At 34.6% G+C, this 22,883-nt stretch overlaps 2 protein-coding genes across 3 annotated transcripts; both read left to right on the top strand.

Annotated features, from left to right (window-relative positions):
- Positions 1–889: 889 nt before the first annotated feature.
- Positions 890–22,883, top strand: LOC119837464 (transient-receptor-potential-like protein). Of its 2 annotated transcripts, none has more exons than XM_038363056.1 (24): positions 890–928; positions 2,755–2,837; positions 3,121–3,245; positions 3,899–4,136; positions 4,416–4,558; positions 5,672–5,852; positions 6,175–6,366; positions 7,065–7,299; positions 7,924–8,076; positions 8,621–8,876; positions 9,151–9,284; positions 9,715–9,838; positions 12,161–12,356; positions 12,978–13,139; positions 14,339–14,558; positions 15,117–15,315; positions 15,664–15,770; positions 16,260–16,397; positions 17,206–17,288; positions 17,913–18,000; positions 19,209–19,306; positions 19,847–19,960; positions 20,847–20,966; positions 21,334–22,883. In XM_038363056.1, the coding sequence occupies exons 2-24, from the start codon at positions 2,811–2,813 to the stop codon at positions 21,463–21,465; spliced, it is 3,465 nt and encodes a 1,154-aa protein (XP_038218984.1). In that variant the 5' UTR covers positions 890–928; positions 2,755–2,810; the 3' UTR covers positions 21,466–22,883. The 2 variants fall into 2 exon arrangements, with proteins under 2 accessions (XP_038218984.1, XP_038218982.1); XM_038363054.1 differs by having other exon boundaries at positions 20,844–20,966.
- Positions 10,391–11,711, top strand: LOC119837465 (tektin-1). Its single transcript, XM_038363057.1, has one exon. The coding sequence runs from the start codon at positions 10,425–10,427 to the stop codon at positions 11,709–11,711; it is 1,287 nt and encodes a 428-aa protein (XP_038218985.1). The 5' UTR covers positions 10,391–10,424.

The following is a 22,883-nucleotide window of genomic DNA, read 5'->3' as shown; positions in this document are numbered from 1 at the left end:
TAGAAATTTGACAAGTTCTATTCAAGAGACCTGAAAAGTTGTGTGTAACCTAAAAGGCTAAATTTGAGAAGCTACATGAATTTTAATTTGATATTGTATAAACTATCAACTTGATACTCTCAGAATACTCTATTGATGTTTTTAATGAAACTAAGCGAAAAATAGATCTAATTGAAATATGGTTCAGGGCTATGGCACTATGCGAGTAAAACCGCCGGTTCGAGCAACTAATAGCAACTAATTAGCTTATTATTCATGTGTTACAGTATTTTTAGTGGGGAATTTTAGCGTAAATACCGTCGGCCGGATGTATGATGTTATGTCGGATTCCTACCAACTAAAACCACACAGTTCCGTCGAGATGCTTTAAATGAAGGGACCATGGAGGCGGTATTCATCCAACACAGTGTTACAGCTAATCTACTTGCTGTAGAAAAATGGATGACTAAAGTTACATTTCGTTGTTTGTTATATATTTTTAGCAGAATAAAACTATAATAGAAATCGCTATATTAAAATATTATGTAGGTTCATATCAGTACAGATAAGGTAATTAATGTGAAATTGTATGTCACTCAACTAATTTTAGATATTTTGAACCGTAATCCAAAATAAGAGTAAATAGAAATTTAATGGAAAAAAGTATTTGTACCTATAAATGCTATTCTACGCACCATTCGATATTAGGTACTTAGGTTATTAGGAACTGGTATTTTCTAGCAATAGTGTGAAAATATATGACTTCATTGTTTACGTAGGTTGATCTTGTCCTTTGATAAATAATATGTAAGTATCAAAACACGTGAATGTTTTTACGAATCAAACATAAAGCTTAGGTAAGTTAGTAATAGGATTATGGTGTTTATATAAGTGAGAGCCGGCGGGTCTCATGCTGGAGTAGCGTCGCGTCAGCCTCAGCGTTCGCGTCGTGAGTAGACAGCTTTATTCATTTCATATATTAATTATTTTTAGATTTAAATTTTAAATTCAGAATTCTCTTATTACTTATAAATATTTCGAAACAAATAGATTTTTCGAGATTGTTTAATCATATTTAATAACAGAAAGACTGGCACCTAATATGCTTTAAAGTAATAGACACATGGTTACAAAAGGGCAATATGCAAGTCAGGTAATTACCCGACTCGTGTATATTTATGCGTGAGAGTGACAGAGCTTCTAAACTGCTGATACTGTATAAATTACTATATTGTTCGTGTGCGCTGTCTATGCTTTTGATTCGTCATGGGCTTATTATATTATGTTAAAAATTAAATGTCGGTTCCAAAATGTCTTAGTCACCACTTTGCGCTATTTGTACTTATTATTCTGTGATTTCGATTGTTCATTATCATTTATTCTTATACATTTAACATTAAAAAGGTAGGCGTTTTTTTTTTAATGTCATAGCGGGCAACTGTGCTGGTGGTTCGCCTGATGGAACATTCGCAAAGGTTGGGCCTCTGCGAATGCGCTGCTCGCTATTTTGGGATAAGGGAAAAGGATTTGATTAACGACTGGAAAGAAGGAATGGACTGGGACGGGTGAGGAAAAGGAAACGGGCCTCCGGGCGTCATGACCATAAGTAATTTCTCATAGGCAAGGGCAAAATTAATAGCTATAGGGTTAAGACGACGAAAATCCTTGAACTGAGGGACCTTGGAATTAGTAATGAAATTTTCACTTTGGCGCATATGGGACAGTTTCTTCACATTATGTTTTTCAAGAAAATTTAAGAGAATCAAACAGATATAGAACAAAAAATAAGAGCATTTTAATTTAAATCGTTTCAATTCACCAAATGTCAATCTTAATCTAAAGAATCGAAATGATTTCAGTTTTCATTTTAAATGTTTAACTATTTAAAACTACTATCTCTGACAAGCTTGCTATAATTTTAAATATCGCAATAAACTTATTTAAGTTATATTTAAAATGGGTATTAATATCGAAGAAAATTTAAATCGTTTAGTTTTTAAATGTATAAATAGTCTCGCAAGACCAAACATAAGAAAACATTAACCGATGAGCAATTAAGGAAATCCAGGTTTAAGGGATTAGTTGTAGTATATAACCGAGCTAAACCAATTAACGAGGAATACTAATAAATAGGTGATGTTCGGGCAATCTTTGTATGGTTTCCTCTTTCTATCACGTGCATATCAGTCGTTCTAATTCGTTTAGGTTTGTTTTTGATATTATACGTACAATGTGTTTTAAATTCAAACTAATACTAGATTACCTGTTCGCTCCAGTTTCGCCCGTGGTACTTATATAGCCTTTGCATTGTGTTGCAATTTTTAATGGTGAAAGAATTTTTGGAATCGATCTATTAGTTTTTGTGTGAAACATTACAAACCTTATATATTAGCTTTTCTTTATAAAGGTAATAAAAGTAACAAGAATGTATAATCATCATGATCATCATCAGCTCATATATTTTATGTTCCTATGAAGGTTCAAGTCGTAACCCACCACGCTGGCCGAGTGCGGGTTGGCAGATGTCACAAGTCGTCGAACTTTTGATTCTTGGACATGCCGGTTTCCTCACGATGTTTTCCTTCACCGTTTTATGCAGTGATTATGTTGTCTACATGTGTAGATAAATTGAAAAATCAATTTATTACCTGCACGCTCGCCCGGTCTCGAACCCCGATTTATCGATTTTGAAGTCCGAGGTTCTCACCACTGAGCCACCACTGCTTTTTTGGGGTTTATAATAATTATACAAAATAACAATGATCGTTTTTACAGTGATCGTTTGCGGGGACGTATGCTGCTCCTTTTAATATATCAAAATAAACATAGTAATGGAGGATAAAAAAGACGTTGAAAATGTAAGTGAATTAAATCAAATAACTTCGATTAAGCATTAAAATATTCCCTTTTTAAAATACTAGCCGCGTGATGGCATTTGCAGACATGGCAAGTATTAACCTTATGTGTTATTTTGGTTCATAGCCTTTCCATTATAGCACTGCCAAATATCATCTAAATCCGTTACGTTTTCACGTGCGAGTAACAAACATACTTTCGCGTTAAGCCTGATATATTATACAAAAGTACTATTTAGTCATTAATATTTTAAAAACTATTTTACCATAAAATGAACAATTTTAGGGCGACGCCATCGCGGAGAAAATGCGGAAACCCATCAAACTGCCGGTGCTGCCCAAGACGCTTAACATCGAAGAAAAGAAATACCTCATGGCTGTGGAGAGAGGAGATATGGCGAATGTCAGAAGGTGAGGCTCACAAAACCTTTGCTAAAACCAGGAAATAATATTGAAAAGGTAGACGTTTTTGCAACCAAAATGTCTAGCTCTGTTCTAGTATCAACTCTTTGTTAACAGTTCATTTCTAAAAGATATACGCAGTGGCGTAGCTATCACAGGGCCAGGTGGTGCAGTGCACCAGGGCACCGGTGCTCAGGGGGCTCTAACCTCAGCTTTGAAAGAGGGGAGGAAGGCGGAAAGAGGGGAGGAGGGCCCGATTCTTTCCCTATGCACCAGGGCCCTTGTCCCCCTAGCTACGCCACTGGATATACGTACCTTTAAATTGAAAAGCCGGAATTGTTTCATAATTTATTTGTATGATTAGTATTTGGACGACACTTGTAGCTTACATGACCCTTCGTTTAACATAAAACACAGTCACGAACAGAGTACAAGACAACTCGTACCGATATTCAGACAATATCACAATCGACTTGTTTATAATTTTCTGGCTCAAATTTTAGACTTAGCAGGTGTATATTTTTCATAAAAATAACGCCTTTAAGCTTATTTTTGCCTAATTTATAATAAGAGAGGCATAATATATATGTATTGTATTTTGTATTTACTACTTTGGAGAACGTATCAAAAACTCATTTTACATACGATTACACAATACCCAGGTTAATTCAGAAGGCACATCGTAAGAAGCATATTGACATCGACTGCGTGGATTCCCTCGGCCGTGGTGCTCTCACTCTAGCCATAGATGGTGAAAACTTGGAGATGGTGGAACTCTTGGTGGTGCTGGGGGTGGAGACCAAGGATGCCCTGCTGCAGGCTATCAACGCAGAATTCGTGGAGGCTGTTGAACTACTTTTGGAGCATGAAGAACTGATCCATAAGCATCCTTCACCTTATGTATGTATGAAATTAAATTGTTCGCAGTATCATCACACAGATAAATTGAAAAAACAATTTATTTCTCACACGGTCTCCTGGTCTCGAACCCCGAACACATAAAGTTTAAGTCCGTTATGCCTATAGAATTCTATTCATTTAGTCACCATTTAGAAATCTTCTGTGTATATGTATTAAGATATTGTATTATTGAGGTAGAATCGTCTGTACTTAGACGTTCACTTTAATCTATATGAAGCCGGGTGGGACGCTAGTTAACTATAACTTCTTACATTTCAGAGCTGGCAGAAGGTAGACCCAACCACAGCGATGTTTACCCGCGACCTCACACCTCTGGTACTCGCTGCACATAAAAATAACTACGAGATCATAAAATTGCTGTTGGATAGAGGAGCAACGCTACCAGATCCTCATGATATACGGTAAATTAAATATTTAACTCGGGAAACACTTGTGTTTTCTATTATATTGGAGAGTTTAAAAGATTCTGCACAGAGTGATATTCCGTGTCCCCCAGTGGGATATGGGCCAGATGATATACCTACATCTGTTTCACTAATCGATTTTCTTTACGGACAAGGTGATCAGCCTTCTGTGTCTTGTCTGACCGACTGCATCATTTTACGAGTTCATCGGGAATTGAAGTCTCGGTACTACGCTCTCGTGTTAACCAATGTACCAAGGAGGCGGTCACATAACAGTAAAAGTAATTCCATTGTTTGAAAAAGACAGAACTATATACGTCGTCTAGCGCCATCATTTTCCCATGTTGGAGCGTAGAGGAAAAGTGTATGGATTACAGCATTATTACAATTACAAAAGAGTGTTTTTTGCTTACAATCATTTATTTCATCACGTCTGTTTATTGCATTTGCATTTTAACTAGTCCACTGAGGATCAACTTCGATATTTTCGTTCCCTCGACTGTACGGAAATGTTATCGGTGGTTTATGTATATTATGTCCAATCATGCATTTGTGAACTCAACAGTTTTTAAATATTTACAATTTTAATTTGGAATGAAAAGAACACATTTGTTTATCAGGAGATTAACATACGATTCTAACCCGCATTATATAAAGTGTTACAATTTGTAGAACTTTGTGCCTAATTCATGTTAAATAATCTCAAAAAAATAATACTATAGACCAAATGTATAAATAAAAAAAAAAAAAACAGATTTTAACATAAGATTTTTTTATAAAAGTTTGAAAATTTTTAAAATTCCGCTTTAATGCAAAGACTTACAATATAGAACTAGACTCATTATCGAAATTATCTCAAACAATACGTACTCATCTAGTAGGCAGAGTTTACAAACATATAAAAAGGTGTCGATTTGAATGAATGTTAATGTATACATGTATAAAACTGTGACTTAACGCTCTCACTGTAAGTTACATTAATGATCTAATGTTAAATAACACTAATAAATCAAAAATCTTAATTGAAACTCTAACACATACAAATCAACTAGGTAGATTGTCATTTTTAATTATGTATTACTTTATTTACAAGACTCCATAACTTTTTAGCTGCGGTTGCGATGAATGCATCATAGAGTCCACAGAAGACCCGCTTCGCCATTCGCTCGCTCGGCTGAACGCGTACCGCGCTCTCGCTTCGCCTTCGCTTATCGCGCTGTCTTCTAACGACCCTGTACTTACTGCTTTTGAGCTGTCTTGGGAATTGCGGACACTGGCATTCGCTGAACAGGTGAATTTTTCATTTAAGACTAGTTTCTCATTAAGCAGTAGTTTTCTTGTAAAGTCAATGAACATTTTACTTAAGCACTTTTTTACTGCTAGTTTTTTTAAGGTTAACTGAAACTTGATGGAAATACCAAATAAAGTGAGGCTCATCTATCTATTAAAAACACCGCACCAAAATCCGTTGTGTAGTTTGAAAGAAATAAGCATACATAGGGACGGGAAAAGGCAGTGAAAGCGACTGTTTAAAACTATGTAGTGACCCTCAATCATTCATTTGTTCATAACATACACATGATTCTTCCTAAACTTCCCTTTTCTGTACACAGGAGTGCAAAGCGGAATACTTGGAACTGCGGCGACAAGTCCAAAGGTTCGCAGTGGATCTTCTGGACCAATCGAGAAGTTCCCAAGAATTGGCCATCATGCTGAACTATGATCCTGAAGAACCGCCCTTCGAAGAAGGCGAGCCTATGAAACTAGCTAGATTGGAGCTCGCAGTCAACTTTAAACAGAAGAAAGTGAGTTAATTTTTTTCACTGAATCTAACTTTCAAAACTAACAATAGAGTTCTTTTTAGAAATTAAGCATCTTTCATCTTAGAATAATAGATAACAAAATAGTACACTTTTTCATATAATCTATATATAATAAGTTATGCCGTGATCAATCATAATAACCAGTGATTTCGAACAGAATTGATGAAACTTTAATACAACATCAGAGAATTACAGTATTATGATACTCATATAAAGCTGACGAGTTTGTTTGTTTGAAAGCGCTAATCTCAATATAATAACTGGTTCAAATAATTGTAAAATATTATTGCGTTGAATAGTCCATTTATGGAGGAGAGCGCAGGCCATCCAACATCAGGTGCGACGTCGGTGCAACCGCCGGGCACAGCTAGTTTAGAATATAATGGAGATTAAAAAAATCCTTTGCGGAATATAACATTGATTTTTAAACAACAAGTATTTTATGAAATAACGTATAGGTACTATATTTCTGAAGTGATAACTTCGAATGAGAGGGTGAACCGCTTCGTTACGTAATGCGTTACGTCGCCAGTCTGTCTGATTTCCTTAGTCTGACGCATAGAGCAGCGATAGGTATGTTCCTCTCGCTCTAACCCGCAGCGGTAGCCGTATTTTGTTAAAGTTATCCCATCCTTCGAGCATTCCAAGGCATGGGTTTTTTATATGGTTTCTGTTAATAGTTCGTAGCGCATCCAAAAATCCAGCAACTCCTCGCTTCCATATGGTACGAAGGCGTTCCAGGGTTCCGCCGGAAGTCGAACATACAGAAGATGATGATAATCATGCGAGTAGCACTACTCTTTCCGTACTACTGCTGTCTGTACATGATCGCCCCCAACTGTGCTACTGGAAAGCTTATGAGGAAACCATTTATGAAGTTTTTAATACATGCGTCCAGTTATTTGTTCTTCTTGTGTAAGTTTATTGTTTAATTTAAATCAAATTTATAAAATTATAGCATGTCTCTTACAAGATTACAAACTTAGATAATTCTTTTCTATAAACAAGATCACCGACGTTGCTTAGTAATGGTACCCCCTTACTCCAAAATCTTAAACGGGACCAAATGAATAATTTCCTATCCAACACAAATATAAATTATTAATAAAATATATATCATTAAACGGTTGAATATGCACGGAGTTCTGGAGTAATAAAAACAAAAAAAAAACGATTCAGTCGAACTGAGAACCTCCTTAGTTTTTGGGACGTGGTTCAAAAAAAATGAAATTGTATTAATATTTTTATGCAGATAATAATTTATCTACTATATAAAAATAAGTCGGGTTTTCCTTCCTGACGCTATAACTCCAGAACGCACGAACCGATTTCCACGGTCTTGCATTCGTTGGAAAGGTCTCGGGCTCCGTGAGGTTTATAGCAAAAAAAATCAGGAAAAATTTCAACAGAAAAGCGGGAAAATCATTTTTCACATACAGCCATCTGGTGGCGAAACGGAGTTCGCCGGGTTTTGCTAGTTTGTGTATAAAATAAATCGATTGTTATTATTTTTTGTATAATAATTAATTTTTATTGCAGTATTATTGATCCTGGTTTCCCAAAGAGCGGAGGTCCAAGCGGTGCAACTGTTTGGCCCAGATTGGATGGTAAAGCAGCTACAAGAAGAGTTGAAGAAGCAGAGAGGGAATGGACCGACGGTTCTAGAAATCATAGTTCTTATCTACGTAGTTGGTAAGAAAATGTCTCGGTACTTTTTGCTATATTTAGTGACAGTCTATTCTAAATAAATAAAAAATGATTAAGACGATTCAATGAGCACATCTTGTCAAAAGATAAAATTTGTTATTAACTTGGTATTTGATGTAATTTTTATATAATATAAATAAAACATCGCAGGCTCTGTTTTAAATGCTAGTTGAGCTTTTTATACAATTTTAGGAAGCATGCTTGATAAGATTGTACTCTGAATATTTAAAGCCTTTATGAAATGCATCTATCTATCATTATTATAAGCCTTTATGAAATGCATCTATTGGGATTCCAACTGTTTGGTATTTTTAAGTTACACGTTCATATCTCTTTTCATAGATTTTATACTCCATTTTGACCACAAGGTTCGGCCAATAATTTCATGAGTTTACCTTAATATCCTGATAGGATCGACAGAATTAAACAATTTCAAGGTTTATTTTCCAAATGAGATAATTAAGTAGATTCTCTTATTATAGCGTGTTCTACTTTATTGTATAATATTAATTATTACATTTCCCACAAGGTTTCATTTGGGAAGAAACGCAAGAGATGTATACAGAAGGCTTCCGCTCTTATCTCCGAAACATGTGGAACTTCATAGACTTCACACGGAATTCCCTGTACTTTGCTGTAGCAATACTTCGTTTCGCCGCATACTTGCAACAGTCGTCTGAAATACAGAAGGATCCGAGGGTGAGGTTCATACCTCGTGAGCATTGGGACGACTTCGATCCACAGTTGATAGCTGAGGGATTGTTCGCCGCTGCAAACATTTTCAGGTGCTTTAGTGGCTTTTTTAAATTTCAGGACAGACAGACAGAGTGTTGCCCTTAAAACTTATAAAGGAATAGTCAGATAAAATAGATAGTTATTAAAATCTTCTCATAAAGCGCTTTAAAGATTGTTCTTTTATTATACTCGCATAAATTACTCTGTCTTACAGTCATATATGATATCGTAAGTTCCTCTTCGTTTTTGTATTCCCGCTCTTATACATAAATGAATATTTCATGATGGCAGTCATATACATCTTAATACGTTTATTTGTTCCAGTGCGTTAAAACTGATACACCTGTTTTCCATCAATCCACACTTGGGTCCTCTGCAGATCTCCTTAGGCAGGATGGTTATTGATATCGTCAAATTTTTCTTCATTTATAGTCTTGTGTTGTTTGCGTTCGCTTGCGGTAAGTTGTTTTTTATAACTATTTTTTTTTTATTTTTTATTTTGACCTTAACTAAACATCTTATTTTAACGCTTTGTGGAATATGAATTTATTTTTCACCGACCGACCCGGCGAACGTCGTAATGCTATAGAAATATATTAAGTAAAAATTTTCTTACCTTTCTAACCTTCCCTGCTGTTATGTACAGCAATTGATTGATTCTTTATGATACATACGACTTTTGGTAATGGTTTTAATTTTAGACCAAAAAATTATATTGGTTATTAAAATGTTTTTTTAAAACAAACGAACACGAAAAGAAATAATTTGAGCTCTAGCACTATATTATAGGAGTACAATAATATCACCACAATCTATACAGCCTATGTAATTGTTAATACCAAACATTACATTGCACGTTTTCACTGAGAAATATACAATAATTATCAGGTCTGAACCAATTGCTATGGTATTTTGCTGATTTGGAAAAACAAAAATGCTATATTTTACCCGGGGGACTCCCGGATTGGGATAATGCTGGTGATTCTTGTACAAAATGGCGGAGTTTTGGAAAGTGAGTCAGCGAGTGAAGGCTAGAATATAATTGCTAGATTTGTGAAGTCAATTGATTATCTGTTATTATGATTGTAATATAATATTATCTCATTTCTTCTGCTTGTATACATATTTCTATTATGGCTTAGGAATTCCCGTAAAAATTCAGTTTTTCTTATCATTTTAAAGTTTTTTAAGTTAAGTTAGTTTTAGAAGGGTTTATATTAACTGACAATAACAAAAAAATATGCATGTAATTGACCATTACTTTGAGTAGTATAATATAGTATTAAAATAGATATAATATTTTATTAATATACAAAGCAAAAACTTTTTTCCTCTATATAAATATTGTGATTTTTAGCATACAACTTTAGTTCAACAAACAATAAAAATATTCACTGCAATACATCAAATAAAAATCCATTACTACATTGCAAAGTGAATTAAAAACTGCGAACTATTTGTTTGCTCGATAAACTTTTACAGTCTTCTGACCTAGTTGCCATGACGATAAACAGTTATGTCAATTTGTATAAACTATACCATAGCCACATTTGTTTCCGTGAATTACATAATTTGTATAAGCTTTCAAATCAATAAAAATGGGAGAAGAACAGTTCGGTGTTCGTCACGTTATAGGAGCACCAATTGCAACTACAAGATTATCTGAACAGGCTATAGTATGTATGCCACCGAGATCTGCAAAGTTCACATTAGCAGAATGGAAGTTGAGCAACGACATGCGATGCCGGAACACCGAAGACCAGCAGCAGCTAGCAGACCGTGTCCTCAGGGAATCGGAAAGAATAAGAGAAGAAACCGCCGAACGTGCTGACATTATGAAGGCCACTTCAGATCGACGCATAGAAGAACGCATCGGCGATATAGAGTTCAATAAAAATGAACTGCAAATTCAGAGAAAAGAAATTTGCCTTGAACTGGAAGCTTTGGGCGTCTATAAAACTCGTTTGCAAGATTGCCTTGCTTCCTTACAGTCTAATGCTCTTACTATATGCCGTAAGTGTTTGATGTTAAGAGACGGCCGGATTGGTATCGATTTAGTCGTCGATGAGGTGGAACATGCCCTCCAACAAGAGATCACTACGATCCTCGGTGGCCAGAGTCTTCTGAAGCGAGCTTTAGAACAATTAAATGAACAAATGCGACGTCTCCGGTCAACTAGATACCTTCTCGACCGAGACCTTCAGTACAAACAAGCAGCAATTGATCTAGATCAAGGATCACTATCTCTGAAACCAACTAATCTATGCCTCTCTGTTTACGAAGGCTATGCTAATCTTGACCCAGCAAATATATCAGCTGATGAATATAACGCATATTCCGCAAAAAACATACAATTAGCTGCCAGAGAAGTTACCAGTGCTCGTCCCATACGAGTTTTTATTGATACTCTGCTGAAGCAAGTTATTGATGATCTTTGGGGAGCCTTCAATAAGTGTAATCACGAATTTAATGAACGCATTGAAGATACGAAACGTGCGAAGGCAAAACTCGAAGATATGCATAGGGAGACGACCCAGAAGATTTCTGATATGCAAAACAATATATTGCAGTTGCAAAAAGCTCTAGCGGATAAGGAAGGCAATACTGCATTGGCTCATACAAGACTGGGAAGGAGGGCGCAGAGAGTGGGTGCTGAGTTAGTACGTGATCCACCTGGGCAATCTCTTTACTATGAATGTGAAATGCTACGTCATAGCACAGAGCAACTGCAGCAGATGCTACATGAAGCCAATGCTTCCTTACGTTACCTTCTACAAACACAAATCCAGCTCGAAGAAGACATAAATGTCAAAATGAACACATTGAAAATTGACGAAGTGGATTGCATGACGCTACGTACTACGATGGATTACCACGCTTATTAAAAATTTGGATATTTGATTTATTCATCAAAAATATTGATTTTAAATGTGTTGTGCGAAATCAAGTTTTTAGAAAATTTTATTTAATAAAATTCATGTTGGATAGTTCACGTGTCTTCTTTGAAAATGATATATAGATAATTATTCATAAGAATTGTTAAGTAGATCAATATTTCTTAATTTATACCTTCAATTTTGTAAATAATACACAGGCTAGTAGTTATTAGTAGTAATTAGATGTTAGAAAAGTTGGTTAAAATGTAGGTTGAGAAATATTCGAACGAAATATTTTAATTTTATTGGTGTTGATTTTAATTGTCTTCGCATAAATTCCCTTACAAGACATATTATCTTTATACGCATCAATTCATTCTAATTCATATGTTGTTTTACTGTGTTCATCTTTGTATTTAAAGAGAATCATAAAGTTGTAACGTTTTTTATTTCATTAGCGTATTTGAGGCGTCGCAATCCCTGTTCTGGGCGTCCTTTGGCATGGTCGGTCTAGAAAACTTCGAGTTGGCGGGAATCAAGAGCTACACTAGATTCTGGGGTCTTCTTATGTTCGGGTCCTACTCGGTGATCAATGTCATTGTACTTCTCAATCTCCTCATCGCAATGATGTCTAATTCATACGCTCATATTGATGTGAGTATATTATGAAACTTTTTTTTAAATTATAACTATGCATATTTTATATGTACCATGATAGAGTCTGCTTTGGACAGTAGCGTGGCAGTGGGAAATGTTTTTTAAATTAGGGGTTTGAATCGAATGCAGGACCTCTTTGATTTAAGTCGTGTACTGTATTTTTTGTCATTTTTAAGAGGAAAGACATTAACTAGAAATAATTAAATTTATGATAACTTAATAAGTATACTTAAGTATTATTAAAAAGTCGCTAATTGCCAGCGCCAAGTCGCCAACGTCGAAAGTAACCACGAGTAATAAAATCGAGTTCTAAGGAAGTACAACTTTATCTAAATACGCTTATGTAATTCAATTAAGGTATTATCGATTACAGTAAATGCATCGCCCTAATTTCCTTCTAGTTACGGTATCGCTGTGCTATCAATTTATAAAGTAGTAGATGTAAAGAAATCGATTAATAAAAATTCTTCAGTGTAGGTAAATATTATAACCCGGTTCGTGCAATGAAATTAAAAAGTTCAGTCTATTTATTAGCACCAAATAGCACAATAATTAAACAATTTTAATCGAGACATTGTTTGGAATGCTTAAAATAATTGCTATACTTTTCTGTAACAGGAACATTCGGACGTGGAGTGGAAGTTTGCTCGCACTCGTCTTTGGATGAGCTATTTCGAGGACAGCCCCACTCTCCCCCCACCCTTCAATATCTTCCCCACCCCCAAACGCGTCATGAAACTGTTTAAATCCCGGGACAGTGACAAGAAAGTGAAAGTTAAGGTAAGCGATACTCCTCTTAGAAACTCATACTAATTGCACTTGCAGTTATACGTAAAATATGGAAGTACTGATTGTTAGTCTGTTGGTTTGTCAGCATTTCTTGGTTACAGTGCGAAAAGTATGATTTTGCGATGTTTTCTATGTCATAAGCGTTTATATGTTGGACATTTTTTTAGAGATGATTCGTTGGTGGATTATTTATTGTTCAAATTTACTTAGATATCCAAATTTTTAAAGTCAAAGAAACATTCAATATTTATAAATCTACAATACTATTTCTCTACAAATAACTTATTACTCGACGTAAAATTTTTTGTTCTTTTGTTAATTCAAGGTTGTTTCTGGTTCAAAATGTTCGATAGGTGCAAATACAGTTAACCCACGCACGTATAATCGCCGTGAATTTAGAATTTTTACACGACACGCTGACGCGAAAATGCGTTGATAAACATTTTGCCTCCCTTTTAACATTGTTCATTAAGTTTTAACCCAGCGTGTGCTCAAAATATGAAAATTATAGCGTGTCTATTTGCAGTAAAGTTTTCATAATCGTGTATATTAAATCATATTTATGGCGTTGATTTAGGGAGGTTGATTGTGATATATTTTCGAATTTATATTAGAATATGATAGGATGTTTAAAGCCGTTGTGGGTTTCAATTATAAGGAGATTATTTATGCATGGTACGATTGAAGATCTTTTTAGGGGTAATTGAAAAATTCTTATGAGGATCATCAACTATGATCCAAATGATAAAAGAGGGGTGTGGTATGGTGGTTTTATGTTTACAATCATAATACGCTATTATACACGCTATGAATGCCCGTTTATTCCAGAATTTAGACACTCGAATACATGGGCTAATTATATAATTATTTCTTAAACGTTTACACTGCGGTTGTACTTCTTTTTTTTGTAGTACGATAACCTCGCTGTACTTTAAAATATGATATAAAACTATTATACAGGAACGTGTTTATACAAAAGAGAATTGCATATGAAAAAGTAATTTAAAAAAAAGCTGTTAGAGCGCAATTAATATAATACTAGAAATGAAATCAAGGAAGTACCTACCTATATTTTAATTACTATGAACTAACTTGTTCCTACGCCACAAAATGGTTCTAAAAGAATCTATAAATAATCCTAGAGAATGGAAACAAGACATGTACATTCGAACTTAACTATTTATCCATAGGTTGACAAAGAGAAGGAGCACGACGTTCGCTACACAGCGGTTATCCGCGCTCTGGTATGGCGATACGTGTCAGCGATGCATAGAAGACTCGACGACGACCCCGTCACCGAAGACGACATCAATGAGTTGAAGGGAGACGTGTCAGCGTTGAGATACGAACTGCTGGATGTGCTGGGGCGGAACGGGATGGACGTGTCATTCACTGATAGGAAGGAAAAGAGTGAGTCTTGCTTGGATTTGGGATTTTGTACCTATAAGATTGGGGTATGTTTTGCATAGTTTTGCTGGTATGTTTTATTTGCATATGTCACTTTAGAATTGTGTTACACCGTTAGATTACATCTGTCTACAAATTGTGATCCGTAAAATTGGCTTATAAAATAATGAATTTATTATCGAATATAAGTAATGATCAATTTCGCGACATGAATATAATTGTGTTTGTGCCTTGCATTTATTTTTTTTATGTTATAGTCGGCAATGGAGCTGGTGGGTCGCATGATGGTAAGCGCTACCACCGCCCATGAACATTTAGAGAGGCATAATGTCCATTGCAGACCTAACGCCTCTACAAATGGATTGCTGACTTTAAATTAGGAAGGGGTTACGAGAGGAATAAAGGAAAGGACTGGGAAGGGTAAGGAAAAGGATATGGGCCTCCGGCTCCCCCACTCACCGTATTTCCCGGTGCGAGCGGGCCCAATTCGTGTTCGACTACCACATACACCTTGCCCTTGCACAGCCTTGCAGTTATTTTTTAAATCCTCGTTTAAAACAGCTGTACTGGGAAAGCGAATGAAGATTTGGGAGCGAAGGCTGATGAAGGACTTCCAAGTGGCCCCCGTATCTGTGATGGATGATGAGGGAAGACCAGCGAATGAGGACGCCTTGGCGAGGTTCCGGCGCATCGCCAGGATGGCTGCGGCAGCCAATAGTAATGACAAATGGAAGCAGACTTTAGCAGCTACGGGAGTGTCGTAAGTTTATACTTTCTAGTTAGGTTTTTTTGAGTCGAAGTTGATTGGTGACATTAATAAAAACAATGTAACAGTGGCATTATAGAATAATATTATAATATAAGTATACTATTCTAAAGTAAGCAATACAACTAATTGTCCAATTAAATTCATTGTTCACATGGTACGTCAATATCAGCAGGGTATACTTCTAAAGAAGTAACATTAGTTACTTTTTTACTTAAAGTTTACTAATTAACCATTTGTAGTATTTGTTGTAAACGCAAATACACAAAGTACAAATTTATTTTATTATTAGTGCATATTATTTGAGTTAACAGTAGGAGAGTAATAGAAACGATTATGTAGATCTCAAATCGGCCGGTGTCGCACTCGGGAGTCATTCAAAAGTCAGCAGAAGCTGCAGCAGGCCATGGAACACGCTAAAAGACTGGTTATGAGGTCACCTTTACCAGGTGATTAGAACTCAACATAATCCTATCCTACTAATATTATAAATGCGAAAGTATGTAAGGATGTGTGTGTGTGTTTTTTTGTTCACGCAAAAACCACTTAACCGATTGCAATGAAATTTGGTATGTAGACAGCTGGACAATTGGAATAACATATAGGCAAATTTTTATCCCGATAATTCTACGGGATACGGACTTACGCGGGTGAAACCGCGGGGTGCAGCTAGTGTAGTTTATAAAAACACTTGACTCTTTGACGAAACACGATCTCAATAAATACAAAAAAAAAATTACACATACTTTTTATATAACGTAAATGTGCCTAAATAAGACCACGCGCATCTGTTAAAATCAATAAAATTCATCTTATCACATGTCAGAAATCTATAAATTTTCATTTAATATCTTGAAATAGCATCAAACAAGATGTAGCTCGTAAAGTCGCGTTGTTAAAAGGGTGTTCTCTTAAATACTCACGATTACTTTATACAGAAACGTATAGAAGTACAACACCGATAGAGATGCCAGTGTCTCCAGGCCACACCCTCATGGAGCTGATCAAGGATATGTCCCAGGATGTTGGAGCTAACGTTGATTTGAGGACACCGGTCTTGCCTAATAGGATAGATGGTGAGTCAGCAATTATTATAAATAAATTATTTTTTTAACAAAAAACTAAACTGCTTTTAAATAAACGGAACAAATTTAACCAAATTTACCACATGGCATAAACAAACAAAAGGTACAGCCGATTTGATAATAATATTTTTATACGTATTTTATTTTTGAAAGAATTTTCGTAAAATTCCTTGGTATAGAGTCTTTGTATTTATTTGTTACGGTTTCTTATAATTTGGATTCAGGATTTAAGGGCTAACTTACGTTAGAAAATCCTCAAGTCAATTATATTCATATTGTTATCTAGTCAGAATAGTTGGTACATAGCAAAAAGTGCATTTAAGTTAAGTTTATTACGAAGTGGTGTCTAGATACGGAATAAAATCCATGAATGAATACTATAAGTATAATATTTTCCCTTTTAATATTAAATGCGGAAGAAATGTTGTCTGCACGTCTGTGAAGGAGAGACGAATTATAGATCTTGAGAAAATTTTACTATCAAAAATAAAACTTGACATAAAAATTATCACGTTTAATAGGTAAAGATGGATACAATATTTTGACTTTCGATACGCCGTGACTCAGATTTAGGAGTCTATAGTATATAATATTCTAATCAGTTTTTTTACATTATACTTTTTCGTCTTAGAATGTAGTCTTCTGAAGTTGGGGCAGATGATATTGTCCTTCAAATCGATAGTTTGTGTAAGTTTCTACTCTGACACGAATACAGGACCTCTTATATCTATGCTTTCATATTAACTACAGTATTTAAGATGCTTTCGAATATTTTTTGTGCATTATTTGTTTTTTATAGAAAATCACTTAACAGCGCCAAGGCAGCTGCTTTCACCAACTCCTACGATGGAAGCAAAGCACCAAACAAAGCTAACCTTTAAGGTAATATGAGAATCTAATTTATATTTACATTCATACCACTATTGTATATGGTAGTCGAGCACGCTTCGGCACGAATTGGGCCAGCCCGCACCGGGGAAGTACCACACCCCCACAGAAGACCGGCGTGAAATAGCATTCTGCTGTGTTTCGTTCGGTGAGTGGGGGAGCCGGAGGCCCATATCCTTTTCCTTACCCTTCCCAGTCCTTTCCTTTATTCCTCTTGCCAATCCTTCTTTAATTCCTTCCCAAAAGTCGGCAATCCATTTGTAGAGGCGTAAGGTTTGCAATGGACCTTATGCCTCTATAAATGTTCATGGGCGGTGGTAGCGCTTACCATCAGGCGACCCACCAGCTCCATTGCCGACTGTGACATAAAAAAAAAAAAACTATTTCGTACATGTTCGTTCGTATAGGAAGCATATAATTGTAGAATTAAACGTACGTTTTACGTAGACATACTTTTTTCGACCTACATATTCTTCTATATTTACTATGTAGTATCACATGATGCAATGGACGTGATACTATATAGTAAATTTAAAAAAAATATTCTGGACCAAGCCAGTAGCATACTTGTACTGTTTTATTCAAGACTTAATATATAATTATTTCTATTTAACACAGACTCCGTCCAGAAACCCTTCACCTTGCGGAATTCGAAGCAGCAGTCCAATTGCAGGAACGAGTAATCTTCAAGCTGAACAGAGATCAGGTATATGAAGATATTTATAGAAGTTACTTCTTATGATAGGGCGGACAACTGAGCTGGTGGTTCGCCTGATGGTAAGCGATCGCCACCGCCTATGTACATGCAAAGATGGCAAATGCGTTGCTCCCTTTGAAGGGATAAGGAAGGGATTGATAACTGGAATAATACTAGCAATTGTAATATATATGTTTATTATATCTTTATCATATAAAACACTTTTTTAAGAATTGAGTCTCATTCTTTAAGATAAAAAGTTGTCTATTTGTTTATAGTCTACCATACTTTTAAATTATCTCATAAACGTTCTTTATGGTAGATTATATGAAGAGATAAATAAGACATATATTTAAATATAAAAAACAAAAATTATACATAAAGATACCCTGAAATCGCATGTATCACACATGAGATATTAATGTAATTTGTAGATATAACTGAAATTTTAAGATAAAACGCTGTTTTCAGAAGTAATAATTTTTCAACTCTATAATTGTTTTGAAATTTATATACGTTTTAATGGCACTTCTTAGAAACTGGGGATGTTACAAACTAAGTTTTCTTTTACTATAAATATCCACTGGAGTATTTTAAACTGTAATATTAGAACGATAGGCCAGTCTTCAATATGTATATTTTGTTCATTTATCGTAATTTGTGTTTTTTTTCACTGCCTCCTTGGTACAGTGGTTAGCAATTGAGATTAGAGCCTAGAAGTTCTGGGTTTGATTCCTTCTGGAGTATCACGAAGAGGTGTTCTTATAAGACTCAGGAGGCATTGTTCTACTTACAGCTTCTTTAAGAAAATTAATCAGTGACCTTTACTGCATACCTCGCAAGGGTCTTTCGGGGTTAACGTGGCGTCTTAACAAAGTACAGTACTAATTCCAGCGTCGGAAAAAGAAGACAAACTATATAGATCGTTTAGCATCACTTTCCCAGACTGGAATTAGTACTGCTTTAAGATATCATGGTAACCTTTCTGATTGGCAAATTAACATAATTGAGGTTATCACCCTATTGGTAAAGTATTGTGTTAGGAGTTTTGTGATTAGAGTTAACAATATAATTTGTATAAAGTTACTTTCAAGTATCTTTTAATAAGTTATCAGTTTTTAGTTTCTACAGTACTATAGATACAGATAGATAGATAGAAAGATAGTGTACATGTTACTAGTTTATTATGTCTGTATTGGTTTACTTTATATTTTTAGTGGATCCAAGCCCACTGAAATCGAAGCGTGTCACGAACCAAACATCCGCGCCAAAGGTTGTTAAACGAAAACCGCCGACGCCACCTGGAGATTATCAAGTAACTGATTTATTTATTATATTTCTATGAAATTTCGTTTATAAATATACATAGAAAATTTGCTTCATGATTGGAATAAATTTTTTTGTTTTTTTTTAATACATTAGACCGCTTACTTCGTCCAGTGGTAAAAGCGTGAGCGTAGAACTGAGGGGTTCGAATCCCGGTGAAAACTCACAAAAAAATGCCTCGGTCTACTAAGACACAGAAGGTTGTTCACCTACTTGTTCATTAAGAAAATCGATCAGTGAAACAGATGTATACCATCAGCCCCATACTGGGGCATAAGGGACTTCACTTAAATAATGAATTTTTTTATTAGTTCCAACAAGTCTTATGATTTTAAAACATTTTATACTTATTCAAACAATTAACGCTTGCGAATAAAAGCTTCGAGTCAATAATATTTGAGTAACCGAATATAAATTTATACACATAAATGATGACAAAATACAATACGAGAAATAAATATCTATAAATACGATAATAGAGAGATACACTGTTAGCCCTTCAGTCGGACATAAATCCAATTCATTATAGGGTCAGGATGCTTCAGATGTTAAGTCATCTGAAGACATCGCTGTGGCCAGGCCGGTGGCTGACGTGAAACCCAAAGGGTCGTTGCCCCCACCGCCACCTTACTGTAAAGCTAAGGTAAGCTTCCCTCAACGCCACTGTTTTTAGTAAAGCCATTCCCGCTATGTATTGAAACTATTAAAATACTTAAAAGAGATATGCTAGCATATAATTACAATGGTTTTATCTCTTAAATTTTTCCTTTAATCTCATAAGGTTCGAATAAGTCAATTAAACTTGAAATTTAAGTGTCGGTCGTGTCCCTGTCTGAAGTGTGACACATTACAGACGTGTGTGTTATTAATGCTCATACGAATTAGGTCAATCTTCGTCAAACTTTCGAGGCGATTGAATATTAGTAATTTAGTTGAAGTTTTAGATCAGTTAGGCTAGTAGGTCAAGGCTAGATATGAACTTAGTATCGTCTATTCTACCCTAAATTATGGTGCTTGTCAGAGCTCTATTTAAGGGTATATTACGTTGTACAACACTATTCAGCATCATAACCTCAGCGTAACTATTGAACAATGCTATTTACTTGTGTCACAAGTTTCATAAGATTCTGCTGTATGTGTCTTTAACATAATTATATTAACTTTAACAAGAAGCATGTATTATTCCAGACGAAAATACTTGTGTGCAAAATTTAGCGGAAATCGGTTTATTTGCACATATTTTGAGTATAAATATATATACACTGATCATGAATCATCTGAAATCTTACTTCTTTCATCAACATGCAAGTTTATGCGGGTGAAGGTTTTTTACTCCTTTACACAAAAACAATGGGATTTGTATGAAATTTGATACAACGATAGGTCTGGATGACAAAATAGCTTACCTTTTATCCAGGTGTTTATACTTTTAGTAGGAGCTATTAGGAGTAAACGTGAATTATTTGATTGTTTTTTTTCAAATATATTGTATATATTGTATATATGTATATGTAATATATGCATAGCAGGTTCAAACACCGACAATGGAGATCACCCCATGCACACCAGTATGTCAAAGGGCCTTCTCTCCCACTCGGGGTAAGACGGCAAAAGAACCCACACCAGAACCTAAGCGGCCAATACCTCAGGTATTTATTTTATTTGCACAATTGGGGTGGCAGTAATTGAATAAATAATTATTTTTGAATTTGAACCTGAATAGGGCACAATCCAATTGAAAATGTCTTTATCAAATGTTTTAATATACTTTATTTTAAACAGCGATATTTGTTAAGTTCATCTTTGTTTTCGATTATTCAAAATTGAATATTATAAATGCAATACCAATTTTTTGTATTTAAATGGTCAACAAGTTTGCTCAAAAATAGGTTTTTTCATTTTTCCTATTTACTAGTAAATTCGGAATAAGGATGACAAACTAATGGATCTGTGTTTGTGTTAATATTCCTTGCAATTGCTTTATTATTATCGACGAATAATTAATAAATATTACAGCCACAGTCACCAGTAGAATCTACAGTGTCAGCGAGTACTGAGAACCTAATACCGTCTCCAGAACCACTCCAGCAGACAAACCTAGACGAAAACATTCGAAGTATCAAAAAGACGTCAAAAACTTGGCTGTAAAGGGACTATAATTGTTGAGACTAGTAAATATAACGGAATCATCGTCTTCTTACAAACAGTAAAATATCTAAGAAAACATTTTATATAAGAGCAATTTGACAGCTGTCACAAATCTCCAATTATTCACTTTTAAATAATCAATAACGCAGACAAAAATGAGATAGAATAACTACCACGTATTATTGCTTCTCACGTAAGATCATTTATTCCGAGTTATGTTCGATTTTTTTTTATTTTCAAGCGTTAAATAAATTTTTAGACTATACTTTGACTGGATTCATAAACAACTAATAAGGCGCAGGTAAAAACGTGGAACTAAAATTAACACGGGGCTAGACGAAATTTCTAGTGTAGGTATAATATTCCTTAGTATATTTAAAAATGCTTTTCATTTAGTTTATTAAAAAATATGTAATTATGATTATATCTTTGTAATATTGTACATTTCAAACTTAATTCCCTTATCAAGACCGTCCTAATCGCAACAATTATTTTACGATGTTTCGTACATTTAATAGGATATTGTAATTTTATTGATATTAATAACAGTTAATCGCTATAATGTTTGAATTCATGTATATCAACTTAATGATGTTTAAATGTAATTTTAGTGTGTTTTTTGTTAATTTTCAATTGATATTTTGAGGTGTTCTTTCTTATGTCTATTCTCCTACACAGTTCAATTACCATAGCATAGAAATGATATTTTGTAATACGTATGATTTAAGTTTATTTAAAATCTAGGTTTAAAATCTAAGTCATAAGATCTAGGTTTATTCCTACAAAAGTTATTGAACAAACTTTATAACAATTTCATTGTACCCGTCTGTTAACAGTTAATATCAAAAACCACGCCTTAATGAAACTTTATCTTAATCCTTACGAGTAAATATTGCTTACAGCTATTCTGAAGTTTTCTTTATAATCTTAACGGACAGCAAATGCGGTACATTTTATCATTAAAACTATAATCTTGTTGGGTTGCGTGTAAGGGCGGGTATTCACGAACGGTTTACCTTTTTTTCCAGCCATTTTCGTATTTTGTTGTATAGTTATTTAATATAGTAGCATAATATGTAAAATACAATTTTCAGGCCTAAATTCAATCAATTTTTAAAGAAAAATAACTAGAAGGTACTTTAAAGTTACTTCAAAAGCACTATTTAAATCGAAAAGCTATTTTTAACAAATTCGATGTATTAGACTATTTTTTAATGAAAAGAAATATTTGAAAAATAATTGTGACACTGAAGTACTAATAAAATTACTCGTATGTTAACGCCTTACGGATTTATTTGAACTAATGAAAGGAAATTCTCCTGTTTATTTTATTATTATTTATTGCATTTAACATTTAGTTGTAGAATTGCTCATTTTGTTTAAATGGAGATATTATAGTATTTTAAAGAATCCGATTC

The sequence above is a fragment of the Zerene cesonia genome, chromosome 27 (assembly GCF_012273895.1).
Source record: "Zerene cesonia ecotype Mississippi chromosome 27, Zerene_cesonia_1.1, whole genome shotgun sequence".
NCBI classification, from domain to species: domain Eukaryota; kingdom Metazoa; phylum Arthropoda; class Insecta; order Lepidoptera; family Pieridae; genus Zerene; species Zerene cesonia.
This window is presented reverse-complemented; position numbering and strand designations above follow the sequence as displayed.

Bases quoted from the DNA above. Each gene is read 5' to 3' on its own strand.
- LOC119837464 (XM_038363054.1), top strand. From the start codon at position 2,811: ATGGAGGATAAAAAAGACGTTGAAAAT. The intron at 4,137-4,415 runs GTATGTATGAAA...CTTACATTTCAG, and splicing joins ATAAGCATCCTTCACCTTAT to AGCTGGCAGAAGGTAGACCC. The intron at 6,367-7,064 runs GTGAGTTAATTT...TTCTGTTAATAG, and splicing joins TCAACTTTAAACAGAAGAAA to TTCGTAGCGCATCCAAAAAT.
- LOC119837465 (XM_038363057.1), top strand. From the start codon at position 10,425: ATGGGAGAAGAACAGTTCGGTGTTCGTCACGTTATAGGAGCACCAATT.